At 45.0% G+C, this 19,610-nt stretch overlaps 1 protein-coding gene across 1 annotated transcript in view; it reads left to right on the top strand.

Annotated features, from left to right (window-relative positions):
- The window catches only part of AGBL1 (AGBL carboxypeptidase 1), a 354,668-nt gene that overhangs the window by 105,138 nt on the left and 229,920 nt on the right, over positions 1-19,610 (top strand). The window contains exon 17 of the mRNA XM_027822795.3: positions 8,196-8,376. Coding sequence (XP_027678596.3) covers positions 8,196-8,376 — 181 coding nt within the window. The remainder of the gene's footprint in view (positions 1-8,195; positions 8,377-19,610) is intronic.

Genomic DNA, 19,610 nt, shown 5'->3' with positions numbered 1-19,610 from the left:
TTTAAAGACTAGGATCAGACTGAGACAGCAACGTGCCAGGAGTGAGTGCAATGATAACACCAAGGAGGTGAACCTACAAAAGGCCTTTGCTGTGATGGTTTTGCTGCTGTGAAGTGTTAGAAGCTGCTGTTCAAAGATTTTTTTCCTTCTCTTTTTTACTATCTGACCTTTTTTCTCTCTTTATCTTGCACGCACACAGTCAGAAACCCTTCCCATTTGGTTAGTGTGGGATGAATGAAAATTTGTTTTAAACATTCCCCAACAGAACATTTCTGGGGCAAAAGAGTGATAAAAATCAAATCAAGTGGAGAACAGGAATTTAATTTTTCCTATCAGAGCCAATCTGTGATGCTTTATCTCTTGATAAAAATTGATATTTAACCCTCTGATAATGGGAGACTGATTGTGCTGCTGCCTCATAATTTTTTGTTTGTTAAAACTCATCCCCTCAGGAGGATCTCAAATCAGAGGCAGAGGTGGCGCTGTGCCTCTTTTTTAAAGACTCAACATATGTTTAAGAATGAACATTTCCTTACTGTAGGTGGGATTCAGCAGGAAATGGATCTCCATTCCATAGAGACAATATCTGTGACCAGAGTGCACTCCCGGCTTCAGAGCCGTCCCTTCAGATAACAAATTGAACTCTTCTCCCCTACAAATGGTTGGTTGTTTCCCTGGATATTGTATCTTCCTGCTGCATCTGATGCTTCTTATTCCCAGCTCTGATTGGATCACTACCCCATGCTCCATTCTCCATGTCAACCCTGGAAAGTAGAAGTTAGAGATCTAACCTGGTGGGATCCAAATTGATTTTAACCTACTGTTATAGAATGATCGGGCCAAATCCTGAGGTCCTTATTCATGTTTTTCCTTATTCTTCACTTGTCTAGACACTCTGGAAGTTTTGCCAGAATAAGGACTTCAGGAATTGGTCCATATAAATTAATGAAGGAAACGCCTGTTAAGTCACCTCCTCTCTCCACTGGGCAGCGTAGGAGTGTTCTGTACAAAATGGCTTCTAGTGTTTGGGCAATCTAGTTATACATAAGCTTCTATCACTCCCCAGAGGAGTCTCTTCCTTAGCCTAACAGATCTTACCAATATTCAGCCTAAATATTCCTTTGCTAAGTTTCATCCCATTAACCCTGATTTCACCCCTGTCTAGCACTCTAAGTAATTCTTCTTCCTCCTTGCTGTTATGCTCAAAGAGCAGGCAGTGTCAGCCCAGGAGACTGGGGATTGCACTAAGAGGAACTGTGTTTTTCAGAGGGAGGAAAGCACCAGGCACCAGTGGGAGCACTGCACACAGTATGAGCAGCAATATGCAATTCCCTGTGAATACCCTGCGGGACCCTATCTGCACTGACCCCCATCTGCAGTCTCTCCCATTGGGCCACATGTTACCTTTTATACATGCAAAGAAGCCACGACTAAGTCAGTGGGGTTGGTAGCTGTAGACTGAGGGGAGTATATGGCCCTGAGTTCAGACAGAGTCCTTGGGGCAAATTCACTGCTGGCATAAGCAGGCACAACTCCCTGGAAGTCAATGGAAGTACATTGTAATAGGCTAATGACGCCTTTGGTCCCTTGCATGTGTGACTCACCAGAGAAATCACTGGAGGGTTGCCAAGCCTTTGCCCTTAGTTGGCTGAAGTTTGCACTGCAAATTAGGTAAATATAGATACCTCTGTGTATGAACAGTGAGTATGCAGCATGAAATATTGGTGCAATAGGTTACAATATTACCGTTTTGGAGTTGGAGACTTATTAAAGTTCTGTCCCACTCAGGTTCACTTTTTATAAAGTATCATATATCACCCTGAACCCATTACACTGTCACATAAATTATCACAGTTTCCTTTCCCCATCATTATAGATTACCATGGGAGAATGTTTTATGACAAAGGAAACGTTCTGAGCCTTTTTCTCCTGCCTGATTCATTTCACGTGAAATCCTTTTCTTGGGGAAATCTGCCCATGGATTTAGCAGTTCTCTTTGGACCTCTGCACCGGACTTAACACTCCAGCTACCCAGGCCTGGGGAACCCATGAGAGAGCTCGGGGTGGGGCTTGTGGTCCCACTGCCCTTGATCAGCGTTCAGACTAGTCCCATTTGTGGGATACAGTTTGGCTGTGCTCTTGCTTAAATGTCCCCTGCTCTTCCTGGCTCCCACTAACTGCAATTCTTAGTTGCTCTTACACCTGCGTGCCCGGTACCATCACAGCAGGACTCATGCACAAACGTACTCCTACAGGAACTAGGGTTGCCATTGTCCAGGTTTTTGCAGGATCATCCCTGTATTGAGGTAGCTGTCCCGGGAAATCTGAAAAGGTGCTCCATACACAATGCCAGCTGTCCAGTTTATGGTATCAGTATCATCCCAGATGTCCTGTACTTTTGTATCTAAGAGGTGGCAATCCTACAAGGTAATAGCACCTTCGTCCCCCATCTACCTGCCATGCCTCAGATAGATTGCCTCAATATAACAAGGCAACCTGTGTTGCTCTTATCCCAAGGCCTGACTTTCAAAACACACAGAATGAAAATCGGTGATTTGCAGTACAAAATACTTGAGAACGTCTCAAATTGCCTACTGTCTTTAGAACAAATTCAGGCTATGGTATGTGTCGAATGTGGGCTGTGAATGATAGATACTCATGTTCCTCTAACCCTAATCCGGTGCCAGCTACATCAGCCACCTAGATAATCGGTTGGAAGGGCAATCTGGGAGATCAGTGCTAGTGCTAACAGCAGCATAGAGACTGTGGGAAGGAGGAAAAGGGGATGCTGTGCCAAGCCGTCCTCCATGCTCTGTAGGCAGGGTGCCATGTCCGTGGAGAAATAATGCCTGGCAGCTTCTTCCCACGGCTTTCAAATGCCTCAAAATAGATCTAAAACCATACTTGACAGCTCCCCGAGTGTAAAGATCAGAAGTGGCACCGTGTCAAGCTGCACCCAGCCTGAGCAGCATGTGCCTGTGTTCTGACTGGCCAATCATCTCTGAACATCTCGAATTCAAAGGTGAATGAATTCAAATGACACGTGCAACAAAAGGAGGTTGCCAAGCAACCTGGAGCCTGAAACACCCCCACCAGGATATTGAAGTAGAGAACAGGCGGTTCATGGCCAAGACAATTTTACACTTGTAATGTTCCCTTTTTGCCATTTGGAACAATAATAATACATTTATTATGTACTTAAAAAAAACCCAACCCTCCTGAATAATGCAGGGATGCAACAGATGGAGAGGGAAGGAGATTACCAGGTCTTGCGGCAACTGAAAGGGTCTGACAACTCGGTATCAATGTCTCATGTCTCCTGTGACATGTGTAATAGGTGGCCTCACGGCCAGCTGCTTTTCTATAGTCATCCCATACAGTGTTCTTGGAGCCCTGTTGTGTCTGCCTCGCACCATATACTGTCTGCTGTCTGGCTTAGTGTAGCTGTCAGGCTTTGGGATGCTGAATGCATGTGTGTTAACAGCATTGCACAAAATAAAGCCCCATCATGCTGAGGAGCGGGCATGAAAGATAAACTTTGATTGTCGAGCCCTGAACTTCCAAGGTGAGTGAGAGAGAGAGAGTGTGTGTGTTAGCAGATGGGGAGAATCTAAACCCAGATAGTCTGAACTCAATGGGCATTGGATATGTAACCTCTATCAGCTCCCTTTAAAATCCCAGTCCTATATTGTGTGGAAACTGCTTATCTTTACAGTGGGCAGAGTCAGAATGAAAGAACCCTGAAATTTGAGGAGCTCAGAATCTCTACCTGGATCAGGCCCATCTGGAACTGTGCTGCACTCCCCCTCACTTGTTCTTTATTCTGAGGGACAATGGGATTTTGTTGGTCCCTCATGTTTCTCTCTGCCTCTGTTGCTGGCTCCCCCATTTGCTGTTATAATCTTCAGCAACGTCAGAATTGCCTTTGCATCAAGACTTGATGATGTCAGAGCCAGAGGAACCTGACAACAGGTATAAGATTAAGCAGCAGGAGCAGGCAAGCTGTACTGAAGACACACAGCCCCTGTTTTCATGCAAATACCCAGAGTCATAATGAATGAAGGGAAGAGGAAGAGAGATGGGAAACGTGTGATATGTTAGCAGAACTCTTACTTCAAAGGATATTTTTTAAAGTTTCCCAGGAGGTGCTGGTGCCTCTTTAATCCTTCACCTCAGGATTCCTGGCGTCTGTTGCTGCCCTGTTGTATTCTGGGCATGTTGAAATGTAACACAGTGTAACAAGACATGATCAGTTGGAATAGGCTTTATGTAGCATGAAAAGGTTCCTGTGCTTTCTCTTTTTATTATTTGCATTCTCAGAGAAGGTTATATGCCATGTGGGCTTTGCAAAGATAAATGGCTGTCCCGAGCTTTCTGGCAGCTTCCCCAGAATTCAGCAAGGATTCTGTCTAAGAACTGGTCTAATACTTTTTATATCTGGTCTCAAATTTTAGCCTTGAAGGACCCATGTGAGAAAGAGATCCCAAGTGACTGTACATGTCATGAAACCACGTGCAACTGGGCACCACTGACAATTAGGAGACACTCCAGTCAGGAACAGCAGATAGAGAGGCAAGACAGGTGTCAGGTGCACTGGCCTTGCTGTGTGTGTGGCCCAGCAGTGGCATAGCAAGGGGTGAATTGAGTCAGGAATGTGGTGCTTCAGCAGAACCCTGTATGGAGCCAGTACTGCAATAGCAGGGGGAGTTGGAGGTCAGGACTGAGCTGCATCCGCTGATTTGTGTCCAAGAAACTCACACTGGGCTTGTCTGTGCTTAGCATGACTGGCCAGAGCCGTTGTCCAGAACTTTCATGAGCAATAACATTCATCACCTTTACTAAAGCAATAGTAATGCAGATAGGTGGCTGAGCGGCTTAAAGTGCAAGATCAGCTCACTCCTAGGCCCCTGCTTACCACAGAACTAAATCTATGTTTCTGGAATATTTCAGTGGAAGGGAATTTTATGGCTGTGTCATCAGCAATTTGTTCTATTTACTGCATCATTAGTCTTCCTGCAGGGTGTGATCCAGGGATGCACAGCAATCCAGCATGGGGTTTATCAGTGACTGCTTGTAGGGAGGGAGCATGTGCTAACTGTGCTGGCTGGCATGCACCTGTATTGCCACCCTCCTGTTTATGGAATGTCAGAGCTGCTCACGGGTAAGGAACTTACTCTGTAGTTCCTGCGTGTTTTAAAAGAAGGCTTCAGTTGATGTACCAGAGGCCTCTCTAATTGGAGCCAAAGGTCATGTGTTCCACCCCAGCCATACCATATATCTACTGTTACCTGATACATTTCAATAGCATCCATGTGTAAAGCCAGGAGAAGAACCCCCCGTGAATTTGCTCAAACCCATGGGCCCAAACTTGCAAAGTGCTGAATGCCGTCAACAACCCAATGTCTTCAGTGACGGATGCGGTCACTCTGCACCTTGCAGGAGTCCTCAGAGGGTGCAGAACCCAGGCAAGTGAAAAAAACCCAAATAACCTCCACTGGGTTTCTGGAAATAAGTTCTGGTCACGCTCCAGCCTCTTCTGTAGCATGTGGTCCAGCTGAGACAAGAGGGCTCTGGGGGTCACCCTGTGAGGTGAACAGGATTTAGGCCTCTGACGTCACTGGCAAAATTATGGCAAAACCTTCCTGGGCTTTTGTGGATAGCATGCTGACCCTGCTCTCGGGTTTTCTTTTGGCCGAGGGCAGAAATACATATGCTGGAACGAGGCCTCTCAATTAACATGCTGCACTTACTCCCATGCAGAGAAGAGATAAAAGTTGTTAAAGCTGCAAAAGAGAACACATTTTATTTTGCTTTGTGCTATTTACAGCTGTTGTCCATTCAGAGTTCTCAGGAGCCCCATTCCCCGCTACAACTGCACAGTCCCATAAGTTTAACTCAGCAGTGAGAGTGAAAAACTGCACTAAATCATGGTGATGGGGGAGAGAAGAAAATGTCTGGAAATGGGAAAATGCAGCTGATGTCTTCGCAAAGGCTGAAGTTTTTGCTTGTTGCTACTTTAAAGTGCTACAGACAGACGGCGTAGAGGCTGTAACAGAACAGGAGCCTCACCCTCTAAGACTGGCAAAGGCCAGGGTGATCTTTTCTTGCAGTTTTTAAATGCTCAAGGCATTTTCTGTATTTTGATCAGCGTAACCCACAGGAAGTCATAGTATGTGAACAATACGGAACTAATATAAGGCTATCAGGAAACTGAGCTCTAGTTCGCGTTGCTTTACTGGACTCATGATACAGCAGCTCTGTGTGAGTTCTCAAATCAGAGGTACAGCTTACATTGTTTTATACCTGCTTACTTGTTGGCAGGAGGAGAGGGGGCTTGGGAGGAACGAGGGAGAAAGAAAGAGGGAAATTAACTCTAGATCTGAGTCTGTAGCCCAGACACTTACAATGAGGAATAACTAAAGAACTACATATGCAGTTGTCAAGAAGAAACATGGTCTATGGGTTGATACAAATGAGTAGGAAATGAGAAATCTGAATTCTGTTTCCATCTCTTCCACAGTCTTGTTTTGTCAGGCAAGTTAGTAAACCTCTCGTTACTTTACCTAATTATTTGAACATGGACATTATGAGGATTAAGACATGAATGTTTGTAAAGTGGTTAGAAATCCATGTGTGACGTTGGGATCCTCAGGAGGCGCTATAGGAGGGCAAAGTATTATCATTTGTTAATTCAGTATTTATTTACAATATTATTGCTTATGCAGTAAAGAGTAGCTGATGCCTTTTGCAGGGACACAGGTTCTGCTTGGTCCTGCCCCAAAGGCTTGTCAATCCAGGTCCCCTTGAGCAATATAGGTACAGCAAAAGAATATGTTACATATTTCAGAAATGATCTGATAGAGCTGAACAAAATCATCTTGGCATTGGTGTGACACTAACAAATGCTGGTTTGCACAAAACCAAAATACACAAAGTCATGCTCAACATTGTGAATACTCACAACAGTATCATTTTTAAGCAGAATAATTCTTCTTTCACTTTTGTCCCCAGTTCCTGCCCACATCCCCCCTCCTGTGCTCTTCTCCCTCCATCCCAACACCGATCATCCCCATTCCCAGACCTTGTCCCTCCCTCTCTCCATGGAGCATGCTTAGTGAAGATGGAATGTGCAAACTGAGATTTTTCAGAGGCTTATTACTTGGCCAAGTTTAGACATTTTTTCACAGGAACAGCAAGACACATCCCTGATATCACGATGACTCCCTCCAACTCCTGTCAAGTTTCAGCTCCCTTCACTAAAGCATGAAGGTGTTAGAGTTTCTCAATGCAATAGTTGTAAAATTTTTTTTAACATGGGCAAAACAACATTTTTAGCTGAAATTTCCCAAAATAATTCCTCTTTAAGCAGACAACTGGCACTGAAAATTTCAACCCCAGCAAATAGTTTGGCAAAGTTATAAGCAACTGAAAACAGTGTCTTATAATTGAAAGTGTCAGGCAATAGTAACTATACGTGTCACTAGTTGCACCACCTATGTTTACTTAAATCAGGGAAATAATGTCTCTCTTACTTTAAGTGAGTATGTAGTGATGGTTGACCTCAGACACTGTCCTCTTTGCAGCCTGCCTAGATAAAACCTATATCTCTATTCTTCCTTTATTTTGTGCAAAGTCACCTGCACAGTTGTAACACCAGTGGGTTTGATTCCCCCAGCAGTGCTAATACCAAAAGGTCTGACAGTTTGGAGGGCTTAGGAAGTTTCCCAAGATCTTGCATCTCAGGCAAAACCCTAAGGACAGGTAGATGCTTAGGGGCTTAGAATGTTATCAGCTGCTCAAGGAGAAACACACAAGGTGAAGTTGGGCCTTAGCAAATGGAGTCCTGTCCTGTCACCTTTAAGCATCTGCGCAATTTGTCATTAATTTACAGGGTCAAACTTTCATAAATGGCCTTGAAATCTCAAGCTGCAGTTTCAGGCAGAAAACCCTATAGCTATGCATACAGTTATCTATGCAGGCAAATTCCAGGATGGTGGGGGTCCATGTGCAAAATCATGGGTGCAAATTTGGAAGCCAGTTTGAAAATATGGCCTTTAGAATTAGGAAATGTCAAAACCAAAGGAGCGCTGCCTCTCTGTTGGCTTACTGTCATATTATTCTCTCCAGGGATTAAAAGGCAAAATGCCACCCACAAAGATCAAATACAAAACAAAGTTTTATTTTCTGTTTTATAGGCAATCGTCCCTATGTGGTGCTCATGGCCCGTGTTCACCCTGGGGAGAGCAATGCCAGCTGGGTAATGAAGGGGACTGTGGAGTTCCTTGTGAGCGGTGACCCCATTGCTGAGCTGCTGAGGAAATGTTTCATTTTCAAAATCATCCCTATGCTCAATCCAGATGGAGTCATTAATGGCAAGTGAGTTGTGACAACCTTTGTTTACCCTGGGGCTGTCTGAGAAACCTTTCCTGGACCTATTTGGGAAACTTTACCTCGGTTTGGGCAGCAAGCCTTATCTTGGGAGCCCTTGGTCAGGAGAACATCCTTCCCGTGGATCCTGGCATTCTGTGTTAGTCACATACAGCCACACGAAAGCCACTTGTTTGGTGTCTGATTTCACAACTGTAAACTGTGAGTAGCAATAATAGCTCTCAGCTGCCAGGACAGAGCTGTACCACAACCTCATGGCCTAACTTGGCTCTAGCTGGCTAAACAGAAATCCATCTGCCCCTACTAAATCATTCAGTGCAGACATCAGCTGCAAGACAGCAATGCTTGGGAATAACTTGCTTTAATTAATGTTTTGCATAGCCTGAGAAGGGGGAAGAGGATTATGGATCTATTTTACCTTTGTGTTTTCATTTAAATACTTTACAGCCAGTGATGCTCCCGTCATCTCCCCACTCACATTTCTTGATGGATTTTGGGTCCTGTTGGGCCTAGGGAATGCTGATCTGCTCTGAATTCTCTTGGGAGATGTCTGCGCAGCAAAAGCTGTGCGTGGGCTCGCCTACCTGAGCTAGCCCCCTGGGTAACAATAGAAGTGAAGACAGTGCCGGGAGGACTTCAGAGTGGATAGTGAGCTGAGTACATACCCTGGGTCTCTGCTGGGCTTGTATTACCTGTGCTGCAGCACCCATGCTGCATTGTCTTCGCTACTATTACCCTTGCTAGCTGGATTCAAGGGAGCTCAGGTAAGCTAGTTGTACACGGCTTTTACTGGGCAGACATACACTTGGAGTCTTCTTTGCATGCTCCCTCCTTTTCCACCCCAACACATGCACACACAGTCACTCACTCCCTCACGCTCTTGACTGAATTGAAGAAAGCACTATCCTGTTTCTGATGTAGAAACCTGAAATACAAGGTAGCCAGTGAGTTGGAGAGAGACCCTATTTTAGAACTGGGCTAGATGAGATGGGCTTGTGTGATATTTGGGGAAACCCCAAATGCTTCTGAACATGGAGTTTGCCCACTTGTGATGGGTATTTGGTAGTGACACTATAATATAGTCACTGTCTTCTTTTAGGGTGATCATGTCTCCCCCTGGTGACAGGCCTCAGCGATTATAACAACCTGCTGATTACACCTAGAGGAGTTACTCCTTTTGGTTAGGAGTAGGGGCTTCCATTTTTGGTGCTGAAGGTGTTAAGTTTTTGGTCCTCACTGGTGACCATGGTTCATGCATATGCGTGGCCACAGTTTCTTATAATAGGCTAATCTCAAAAGTCTGGGAAATTGGTCTCAGAAGTATGGCTGCTCCTTCAGACTTCTTGAGTGTGTAAAACTGTGTTGGGATCTTCTGGGAACACCCTTCCTTGTGGCACATGGACCCTTCTGATTTTGATACAGGCTGGATGGGACCCACGAGTGCAGAGACAGTAGCAAAAAATGAAAAACAATGAGAGAAACTGAACATAACTTTATCAAACTTCCCAAATCAATTCATTCTGAGTTGGTGCAAAAGCTTCAGTGGGCAGGAGCTAGAGGTTGCTTTGATATTCCCCAGCCTGTCACAATGCTACGAACCATCATGTCATTCATGATATATCACCTCTAAGGAAGCCGGCACAACAGCAGCTTGGCAGCTCCATTTGATGGAATAAGACATAACCCCTGAGTGTTCTAGGTCTCTGCAGGCACCGAATGCCCTAATCCTTCCAGGCAGCAAAGGCAAATTGAAGGTGGATGGGTTTTTTTTGTCATCCCCCCCCCCACTTCACTGCACTTAAAGTCTCCAGCAGATGGAGGAACGGAGGGAATGTCTGACCTTTCTTTTTCAGGCATTCAGGAGGTGACTCTTTAAGGGGGGACCTCAGCGGGGAGGACAGAGCTCTGCATGGCACTCAGTGAAGTGCTACTTTCTGAGCTCATGTCACCCAGGAGGAACTCTGCCTTACCTGGTGCAGAGGAGCTCAAACCTGACTTTGGCGATGGGAGCACCTCTTGCTTGAGAGATGAACCAGGAGATCCTGGTTCTATTCCTGGCTCTTCCATTGACTGCATGGCCCTGGGCAAGTTAAGGCTTGTCTAGATGACCAGTTAATGCATGGCAAGTTGGGGTGCAAATCTATGGCACACTAGCCTGCCACGTGCGAGAGGTTCCCTACTGTGCTTTGATCTCCTCTACTGTGGAATAGGGGTAGATAAGTGCACGTGCACAGCGGGGAACTTGTAGTGTGCGGTAGTAGGGTCCACATGTCCAGTTAGTGCATGGCAGGCTAGTGTGCTGTAGATCTACACCCAGCTTGCTGCGCACTAACCATTCATCTAGGCAAGCCCTCAGTTTGCCTTTTTGTGCCTCTGTTTTCCCAGCAGTAAAATGGGGGTAATCATAGATGTTAGAGATGGAAAAGACATATATCTTGTCCATCTCCCTGCAAATGTAGGATTGGTGCCCATTGTACATTTATGAGTGTTTTACATGGTCTAATGTCAAATACTACATTGACTATTCCACAACCTGGCACACAGTATAGCACGCACAGGAAGGGTTTCTGATACTCAGTGTATATTCTTCCCATCTCTTAATTTCATCCCCCAATTCCTGGTGACACCCTTTATAATTACGTTGTGAGGCTTAATTAATTAAAGTGTGTAACATACTTTGAGATATTCAGGTGGAAGTTGATAGATAAGTGCCTAACTCTATCCATCCACCTGCTTGTGAAGCTTCCAATGTATTACACAGGGGGCAGGAAGACGTCTCACCTGTGTCTTAACATGGCTTCACCCTTCTGTGCCCCCTCTGCTCCAGTGAGATATCCCCCCTCCAGGCTCCCTCCTTTCTCACAATTCCATCAGAAATAATAGCTGGAGAGGTGAATGATCTCAAAATCTCTAGTTTTCACACCAGTGAGATACTTCTGTGTCAGCCTCCACTTGGGAGCCATAAACCAGTCAAGAGAGCCATGTACTGGGATTGTTATTAATTTGTATTACAGTCATGCATAGAGGCCCTGCCTGAGTTCAGGGCCCGATGGTGTTAAGCCTTGCACATGCATATAGTCAAAAGTGGTATCTGCCCCAAACTGCTCAGAGTTTAAATAGACAAGGCAGGAAAAGTGTAAAAGGAGAAACAAAGGCACAGCAGCAAAGTGACTTACCCAGGGTCACACAGGTTAGTGGCAAAGGTGGGATTAGAACCCAAGCCTCCTGACTCCCAGTCCAGTGCCCTCTCCAGAGGATCACATGCCTGTTAGGCAGGATTTAACAGCACATGAATGCCCCTAAATACTAAATTAGTATTATTATTTGTAGTACCTTGGAGCCCTGATCATGGATCTTGACCTCATTGTGCTAGGCACTGTACAAACACAGAACACAAAGATGATCCCTTGCCCCAGTCTAACTGCTGCTGGGTCCCACATCTCCCTCAACGTGTCCGTTTCTTTTGCCACGGCTCCCCACTGTTCCCTTCATTCCTCTGCTTTCCTGCCATTGTGGGTGCTCTGCAGATAGTACAATAATGTCTGTGGTATCGAAGCACTAGTCTGTACTGGGCTCTCCAACCCGAGGCCTGAGCCTCCATTATTCTCCATGGTCACAGAGTTCTGAGTCATGGCGTCGTGTATACATGTGTGGTAGCCTGATACTCTACTCCTTGCCTCTCCTGGGCCAGGATTCCACCCCCTCACCATCTCATTGCCTCCCCTCCCAGCCCCACGCCCAAAGGGTCAGGAGGAATTAATGCCCTCCTTTCCTCTTTAGAAGGCTCTTAGATGAGACAGCCAGGGCAGTTTGATTGAGATGATTACCTTGAGCATCCCTGCCTGGCTGTGGCTTTTTAATGAGCAGAGTGGTTGCAAATCTCTCCCCTTCGGAAGCACAGACTTCTGTCAATCTCTCCCTCTCCCCTCCCCCGACTTTGTGCCGTGGATTAATGCTGCTCTAGTCCCCTTATCTCAGCATCTTTCCTTATTTAAGAGAGGATTAATTTTTCTTTGTTGGCAGTGCTTTGAAGCTCCTCCTCCCCCCATCTTCCCTTGGTCCCCGAGCATGCATAATACTTCATCATCAGTCCTGGAGATGGATGCCAGTGCGGGGCATTTACAAAGGGCTCCTGCTAGCAGCCCTGTCACCCTTGTGGCTCCCCGCCGTACCCAGCCCAACGGAAGAGCACTCTCATCCCAGCAGGGCACTGCACGATCATGCTCCAAAAGCCTCATGCAGTAACAAGACAAGCAGGGCCTTGCTGTTTGCTTTGGTTAATGTGATCTGAAAGTTACACGCGGCAAATATTCCTCTAACGCAGACACGAGTGCAGTAATGTGATTACGCTCCAGCAGCACACGGCCGAGATGGTAAGCATCTCTCCTCCCTCCCCGATCTCCCCAGCTCTTCATTTCTTTCAGTGCTTTTACAATCTATCCCCATCTTTCAGCAAGGGAAGGAATCACAGCTCTGGAACGGACTGTAAATGAAGTGTGTGTGTGTGTGTGGGGGGGTGCTTTTCATATAAAAACCTAGCTCATCAACAGTCATCACAGCTGAACTTGGCTTTGTTCAAACCCAAAAAGGAATTGTGAGCATCACTGTGCGACTGTTGTTGTGTTTGACTGAATGCACTGGTCCTATACCCTTTCCCAGAGAACAGCAGCCAGGCATGTAGCCAATCAAATGACAGATCTGATAAATTTTGCTATATCTGTTAAGTAAAGTATTAGACGTTCGTTATCAGTGCCTCTCTTAGCTCTCATGTACATTCGCACACACCTGCTTCCCTTACACACATGCACTTTCTCGCTCACTCACAACCTTCACACACTCACACTCACAAAGAAGTAGTCAGTATTTTGTGTTCTTGTTGGGCTTCTCCAGTCACTGCAGTTCTGGATAAATATTGCTATTTATTATACCTAAATTTAGGGTTATTAATTATATCAGTGTAAACCTAATTTATATCACCATAAACAGCAATAATAAATGCTGCCAAATGCTAATACCCAGTGCTTGCGAACTGTGCCTATGCTTGATGGGTTTTTCCCTCCCCACTTCCCAGAAGCATTAAATTAAAAATGATTCAGCTTTGCAGGATCATAGATCAAGCTATGGGTGGGAGCTCTCAGGGAAATGCACTTGTTTTAAAAAATACTCCACACCAAACAGCCTGTGGATTCTTTGTGCATGTTTTATCTCCTCATTTCCCCTTCCCATCTCCGCCACTCACAGAGCCCTGCCTAGGTGATGTGGCAAGTATTACCAGTGTGTGGCCCGCCCCTACCAATCTCCAACGTTGCCACCCTCTTCTTTTCCTTTCCTTTCCTCCTTTTATACTACCCATCTCTGCTCTCTTCCACCTGCCCCTCTCTTTCCCTATGTTCTCCTCTCCAGGTCTTGAATTGAAGAAGCACATGAGCACTTGGTTTTCGCTGACATTGTCCATTTTAGGAACAACAAAGCATTATACAGACAAGTTAGCCCTCCCAGCTGTGTGAGCCCGGAAGTGGTATCTCCCTTTTTAATGGTAGCAAAACTGAGACATGGAGAAGTTAAGTGATTTCTTCCCAGGTCACAGAGTAAGTCAGTGGCAGAGGTAGGAATAAGGCCCAGGGGTCCTGATTTGCTCTTTTAGGTTTTAGCCACAGATTGACCTTTCTATGGTTTTGAAAAACCCAAACAAACCAAACCACAAATGCTGATCTAGCATTTCACAGCCTATAGTTACAGGTTCAGTTGAGGTCTGCTTTACCTGAGGATGCCATTACTAGTTGGGTCCTATTTTATTCAGGCTGCTTTCTCCAGCCCAGCTGAGTTATGACTCTTCACTGATTGTTTCACTGAAGCTAAAGTGGCAGGGTTTGAGATCCTAGATAATCATAGAAAGGTAGAGAGGGAAAAGCCCTATTAGGTCACATCACAGGTCCAGTGCAAGACTGTTTCCTACTGCACATTTTCTGGGTCTCTAAATAGCCCAAATGATGGGGTTTCTACCCTTCCTTTCAGAGTCTGCCCCTTGGTTTCATAGCAGGGTGCTCAGAAAAGGATAACAGAAGCACATCTCCCCTTATCCCCGCACACACTGCCTCCTCTCCTGGCAGGGGAATTGAAGAGGAATTTATTTCCCATAATAAAATATTGTGTGAGCAAATATACTCTGAAGGCTCCCAGCAGTCGGTCCATCTATGTTACAGGTATCAGGGGGTGTGTGGTGGAGTATGGGTTGGGGGAGCTGCTAGGTTTCTGTAGTGCTAGATCACAAGGGGCTGTTTAGAGCAATGCCATTAATTGGTACAGTGAGAGGGTTTCTCTTGTCTCATGAAGTAGATCCCGAGCCAAGGTTTTTCTGCTGTCTAAGCCAGCAAAAGTTGTGCTAAATGTCTTTGCAAGCCAAGGTGTATCAGATCCAAGAGAGAAATTTCCCATAGACGAACTTGTATAGATGATGGTACAGATATGCTGGTATAGCAGGAGGCTAGCTTAAGTATTTGAGAGTATGGATTAATGTGCTTACTTGCTGGAGGACTAAGAGTCATGTGTTAGGTTGTGTGCATATTCACCACTGTCCCCTGCTAGGGGGAATGTGTCCAGCATGGAAAATGTCTATGATACAGTGACTTGGTTGGAGGCATGAAAAGCAGATATAAACTCTATAGGCTAGAGTCACCCTGCGGAGGGGAGATTCGGCATGGGTAATGATATCCCCGCTGCCTTTCCCCAGGGGTTCTACCAAGGGAGGACAGCTTTAAAGACCACCTAGAGCTCCATGGGCTCTCCTGCAGTGGAGGCTGCGCAGAAGAGGCACTGAATCAATGCATTTTCTGGCAGACTTCCATGCTGTTCCCACCCATTTTGGGTGACTGTATGAACCAGCCAACGCCAGCTTCCCTCGTGAAGTAGGGATTTGGGGGCAGCTTGCTGATCTCCTGTGGAATGCCCGGCTCCTGTGGAGTGAAATGGACCCTGTTACTGCTATTGACAGCTAGGAGGGATTCCCTGTTAGATCACTGGTAGAGGCCTGTTTGTTTGGCACGATAGGCAGCAAGCCATGGGAAGCATCACATTTTAAACCTATCCCTTTGCACTGTGCTGAGGTCACAGTCCACCCACAGCACCCCCCGCAAGTAATCCTCCCTTTGCGGCCAATGGCTTTGGGCCGAAGATACTAGAGCCATGATACTGCCTTCTACCTGCACTTCCAGCAAAGTGTTATTTATTCTGTTCTTTATCTGCTGGCACCGCCTTGCCTCTTGAGTTATTAGCTTTATTTGCTTATTACCAGTGTTTCCTCCTCCGTCAATGTGCTCCCATACATCTTTGCTTCTCAGGAATATGCTTTCCTCTCTATTTACTGCTTTTCCTGATGCCTCCCTCCCCCAAGCACCCTTCTCTCCTTTCCTGGCAACCCAGTAATGGCCAAGGAGATAAATAAGCAACATAACTCTTCCCAGCTATTATTTTTGTTGTTGTGGTTGCTGTGAACAGTAATCTATATAATAACACGGAAACAAATATTATTACGAAAGTAATTACAATAAATAAAAAGCCAAGAGGGGAGATGAAGGAAGGGGCTGCCAGGGGAGTGATTGCAGCATGGTTTTTAAAAAATGTAATTTCCGTGGGATGTTCTCTGCCACTCTGGTGATACTCTATCGTTGGAGGTTGTGACTAATTAGCAGCCAGTCGTTGTTGCTGTTGTAACATACCCTCACCTAATGTATTTGTGTGCCTGTGTCTTTAAACAGTAGCTTGTCTATGTATCTGCACCAGTCACACATCAGCAGTTGGTTTTATTGCCTGGTGCTTTTGTTTCTTTTAAGCTGGGTGCCTGAGTCACTGAGGTTTTGGGGACTTGGCCATTCTTCCTTTTCTTTTCTAATGTTGTGAACTTCCAGGATTTGGGGGATTTTTTTCCAGGAGCTCATGGGACTGAGAGCCAGGAACAATTGTGTTCTAATGCCTATTCTGAAACTGACCCTCTTTCTCTGCTCTTAGACAGATCACTAAACCTCTCTGCCTCAGTTTCCCCATCTGTACAGTGGTGATGACTATACTTACTGTACCGCATAAAAGGTAGTGAGGACTAATTCGTTAATGGGCCAAATTAAGACCTGATGCGAGCACGTGCCTCTTCTCCTTGTTTCAATAGACTTGCACTGGCTTTAAGCCAAGGCTGTCACAATGTTTGTAAAGCTCTCTGAAGCTGCGAAGTACTTGGTAAATAGTGCGGACATTGACTTCTATAAGCTCAGTAATAACAGTATTCGGGACTACAAAATGCTTGGAGTTTGTTTAGCCTAAGATATGGTATTAACTTGTAAAATGGGGAGTACCTTCAGGTTAACATCAGTATGATGAGGTGAAGAAAGAAGTTTGGGCTGTGTTCCATGATCTCAGAAGGGAGTATTTTGCTGTACTTCAGTGCTCATACTCCTGACTGACAGTAATTTACAATCTGGCTTCCACGCTTCTTGGAAGGCAGTTCTGGGAGCCAGGAGACTGGTGCATGCAGTTGTAACTTCATAGTTCTAAAGAGTAAATTGAAAAATATCATTACTGTTATTATTTATCTATTATTACAGTGTAAAGAGGTTATTTTACTTCTGTATTTGGCATTGGTGTGACCACTGTTGGAATACTGTGTCTGGTTCTCAGGCCCACAATTCAGGAAGGATGTTGACAAATTGGTGAAGGTTCAGAGAAGAGCCATGAGAATGATTAGAGGATTAGAAAACATGCCTTATAGTGATACACTCAAAGAATTCTTGCTATTTAGCTTAACAAAGAGACGATTAAGGGGTGACTTAATTACAGTCTGTAAGTATCTACATGGGGGAACACATATTTAATAATGGACTCTTCAATCTAGCAGAGAAAACTATAACACAATCCAATGGCTGAAAGTTGAAGCTAGACAAAATCAGACAGGAAGTAGGGTGTACATTTTTGACAGTGAGGGTAATTAACCATTGGATCAATTTACCAAGGGTCATCGTGGTTTCTCCATTGCTGATCATTTTAAATCAGGATTGGATGTTTTTCTAAACGATCTGCTCTAGGAATTATTTTGGGGAAGTTCTATGGACAGTGCTATACAGAAGGTCAGCCTAGGTCATCACAATGGTCCCTTCTGGCCTCAGACTCTGGAATTATGATATTTTTGGTTTGATTGGGTTTGATTATACCTCGTGTTTGTTACAGTTATTGGAATCTCATGGTGTGTATTATTTATTATTCACGTAGCACTCAGTATGCTTGGCAAAGAGGCAAGAAACGGGTCTCTCATTGCGAGTCTACACATTAGTCTATGACACTGTGGTTGATCACTCTGATCTTTTCTGGGGGGGTTGACTGGTATATCTGGGGGTTGACTGGTATATCTTTTCTGGGGGTTGACTGGTATAGCTAGATCCATCATGCTGAAACTCTCCACCCTCATCTTTTAAATCTCCACCTCCAGTCCTGCCTCTCAGCTCTGCCTGCATCATGGATCCTTACTCAGACCCTGTCCATTCGTCCCTCCTCACCACTCCTTGCGTCCACTTCTCCCCTTCCAACTTTGAACCTTTTGTCATGCTGTCCTCTCTCAAAGCACCTCATTCCTATCCTGCTTTTTTCTTCAGGCCTCCCATCAAAGATCAGCTATGACTGTCTGCTGCCCTTTTCCTGATTGTGCCTTGAACTGTTTGCTTTGTATCCCCCCAGGTTAGACTGTTCACTGTTTGGGACAGGAAGTAAGACCCTAGCTAGCTGTGTGTATCTGTAAAGCACTATGCACATCGATAGCGCTGTATCAGTAACAAACAGCAACAATAACTGGCACCAGTGAATTGGAGCTCAGGGAATCTAGGGCATGATAGGCCAGTAGAAATCACCACAACTGGCCGCTCAGGCCAGATAAGCCCTTTTGGATATTAAGGTTGGCCTCTGTAGGTCATAAAGCTCTGTCATGGCCGTTTGTATATCCAGTTCATTGTATCTCAGCCATGTTTTGTATGTTGCTGTTGTGGTCCAAATCATTGCACAGTAGAGTAGCTTAATCAGTTACTTGTCTGCTAGGCTTCAGTGCAGCGGCACAAGTCACTGTACATACTAGATGATCTTTGAGGCCAGAATTTCTTTGCTAGTAGTTCTAATTTTACTCCATCGAGTTCTAATCTACAGTGCTAATGCAGCCACATTTGCATATCACTGTGTCCCCTCAGCCATGATGGATCAGTGTATTTGTTGCCCCGATCTGACATTTAAATATTGCCCAACCAGCCCACCTCATCTAAGGATGAGAAAAAACCTTCCCCAACTCCTATATCTTCATTAGAATGATCAAATAGCCACCCAGACGGCCAGAATGAAAGATCCATCGGAGGCAAATGACACTGAAAATCGAAGCATTGTATACAAAATATCATGTTTCCTTTCTCACTCTCTTGAGACTGCTGGGGCTATCCATGGGCCTGAACCCATCTGTCCCTAGATGAATCACTGCACTTCTCATCAGAGTCATCGACACTGGTCCGTGCATTGTAGTTCATTTGACTGAGTGTGGCAGATCTTCTCAGACACTGAGGCAAATAGCTTGTATCCTTCAGATCCTAGCCTGTTAGGTTCTCTTGGAGAATAGCTCATGAGACGACTGGCAGCTATTGGTCACCCATCGCCATTCCAGGTCTCCTGTCAAAGTCCATGCCAGTGCCTAGCCACAGTTCTGGAGCTGGAATCGTTTATTCATTGGACAGGAGAAAGAAAGTCCACAAAATGAAACTGCAAAAACTTCACTTTAGTAGCTGTGATGAAGAATGTCCATGACTTGACTACAATATCCATGCTACCCAGAAATCTGAAATTGCAAGGGAATGTAAGGTTATTGTCTTTCGTAATACATCTTACTGTATTACTTGTGTCATAAATTAAGCAATATTTCTATCACTTCGAAACTCGGGCATCCCTAGGGTTCATTGTGACATTTCCAGTTTTATAGGATCATTCAATTCCTTTTAAGCATTAAAACACATAATTTGTTGTAATATATGCACTGGGATTTACATGTACACTGTAAAAAAAAAAAAAAAAAAAAAAAAAAAGAGAGAGAGAGAGAGAGAGGAGAGTGATTGGCCTGTAGTTATCCCAGTCCAGAGCTGGATGAGCTCTTCGTTTGAGATGGGCTCCACCTAACGAAGAGAGGGAAGATAAGGACGAGCATCTTCACAAGCAGG

Source organism: Chelonia mydas, chromosome 10 (genome assembly GCF_015237465.2).
Source record: "Chelonia mydas isolate rCheMyd1 chromosome 10, rCheMyd1.pri.v2, whole genome shotgun sequence".
NCBI lineage: Eukaryota > Metazoa > Chordata > Testudines > Cheloniidae > Chelonia > Chelonia mydas.
This window is presented reverse-complemented; position numbering and strand designations above follow the sequence as displayed.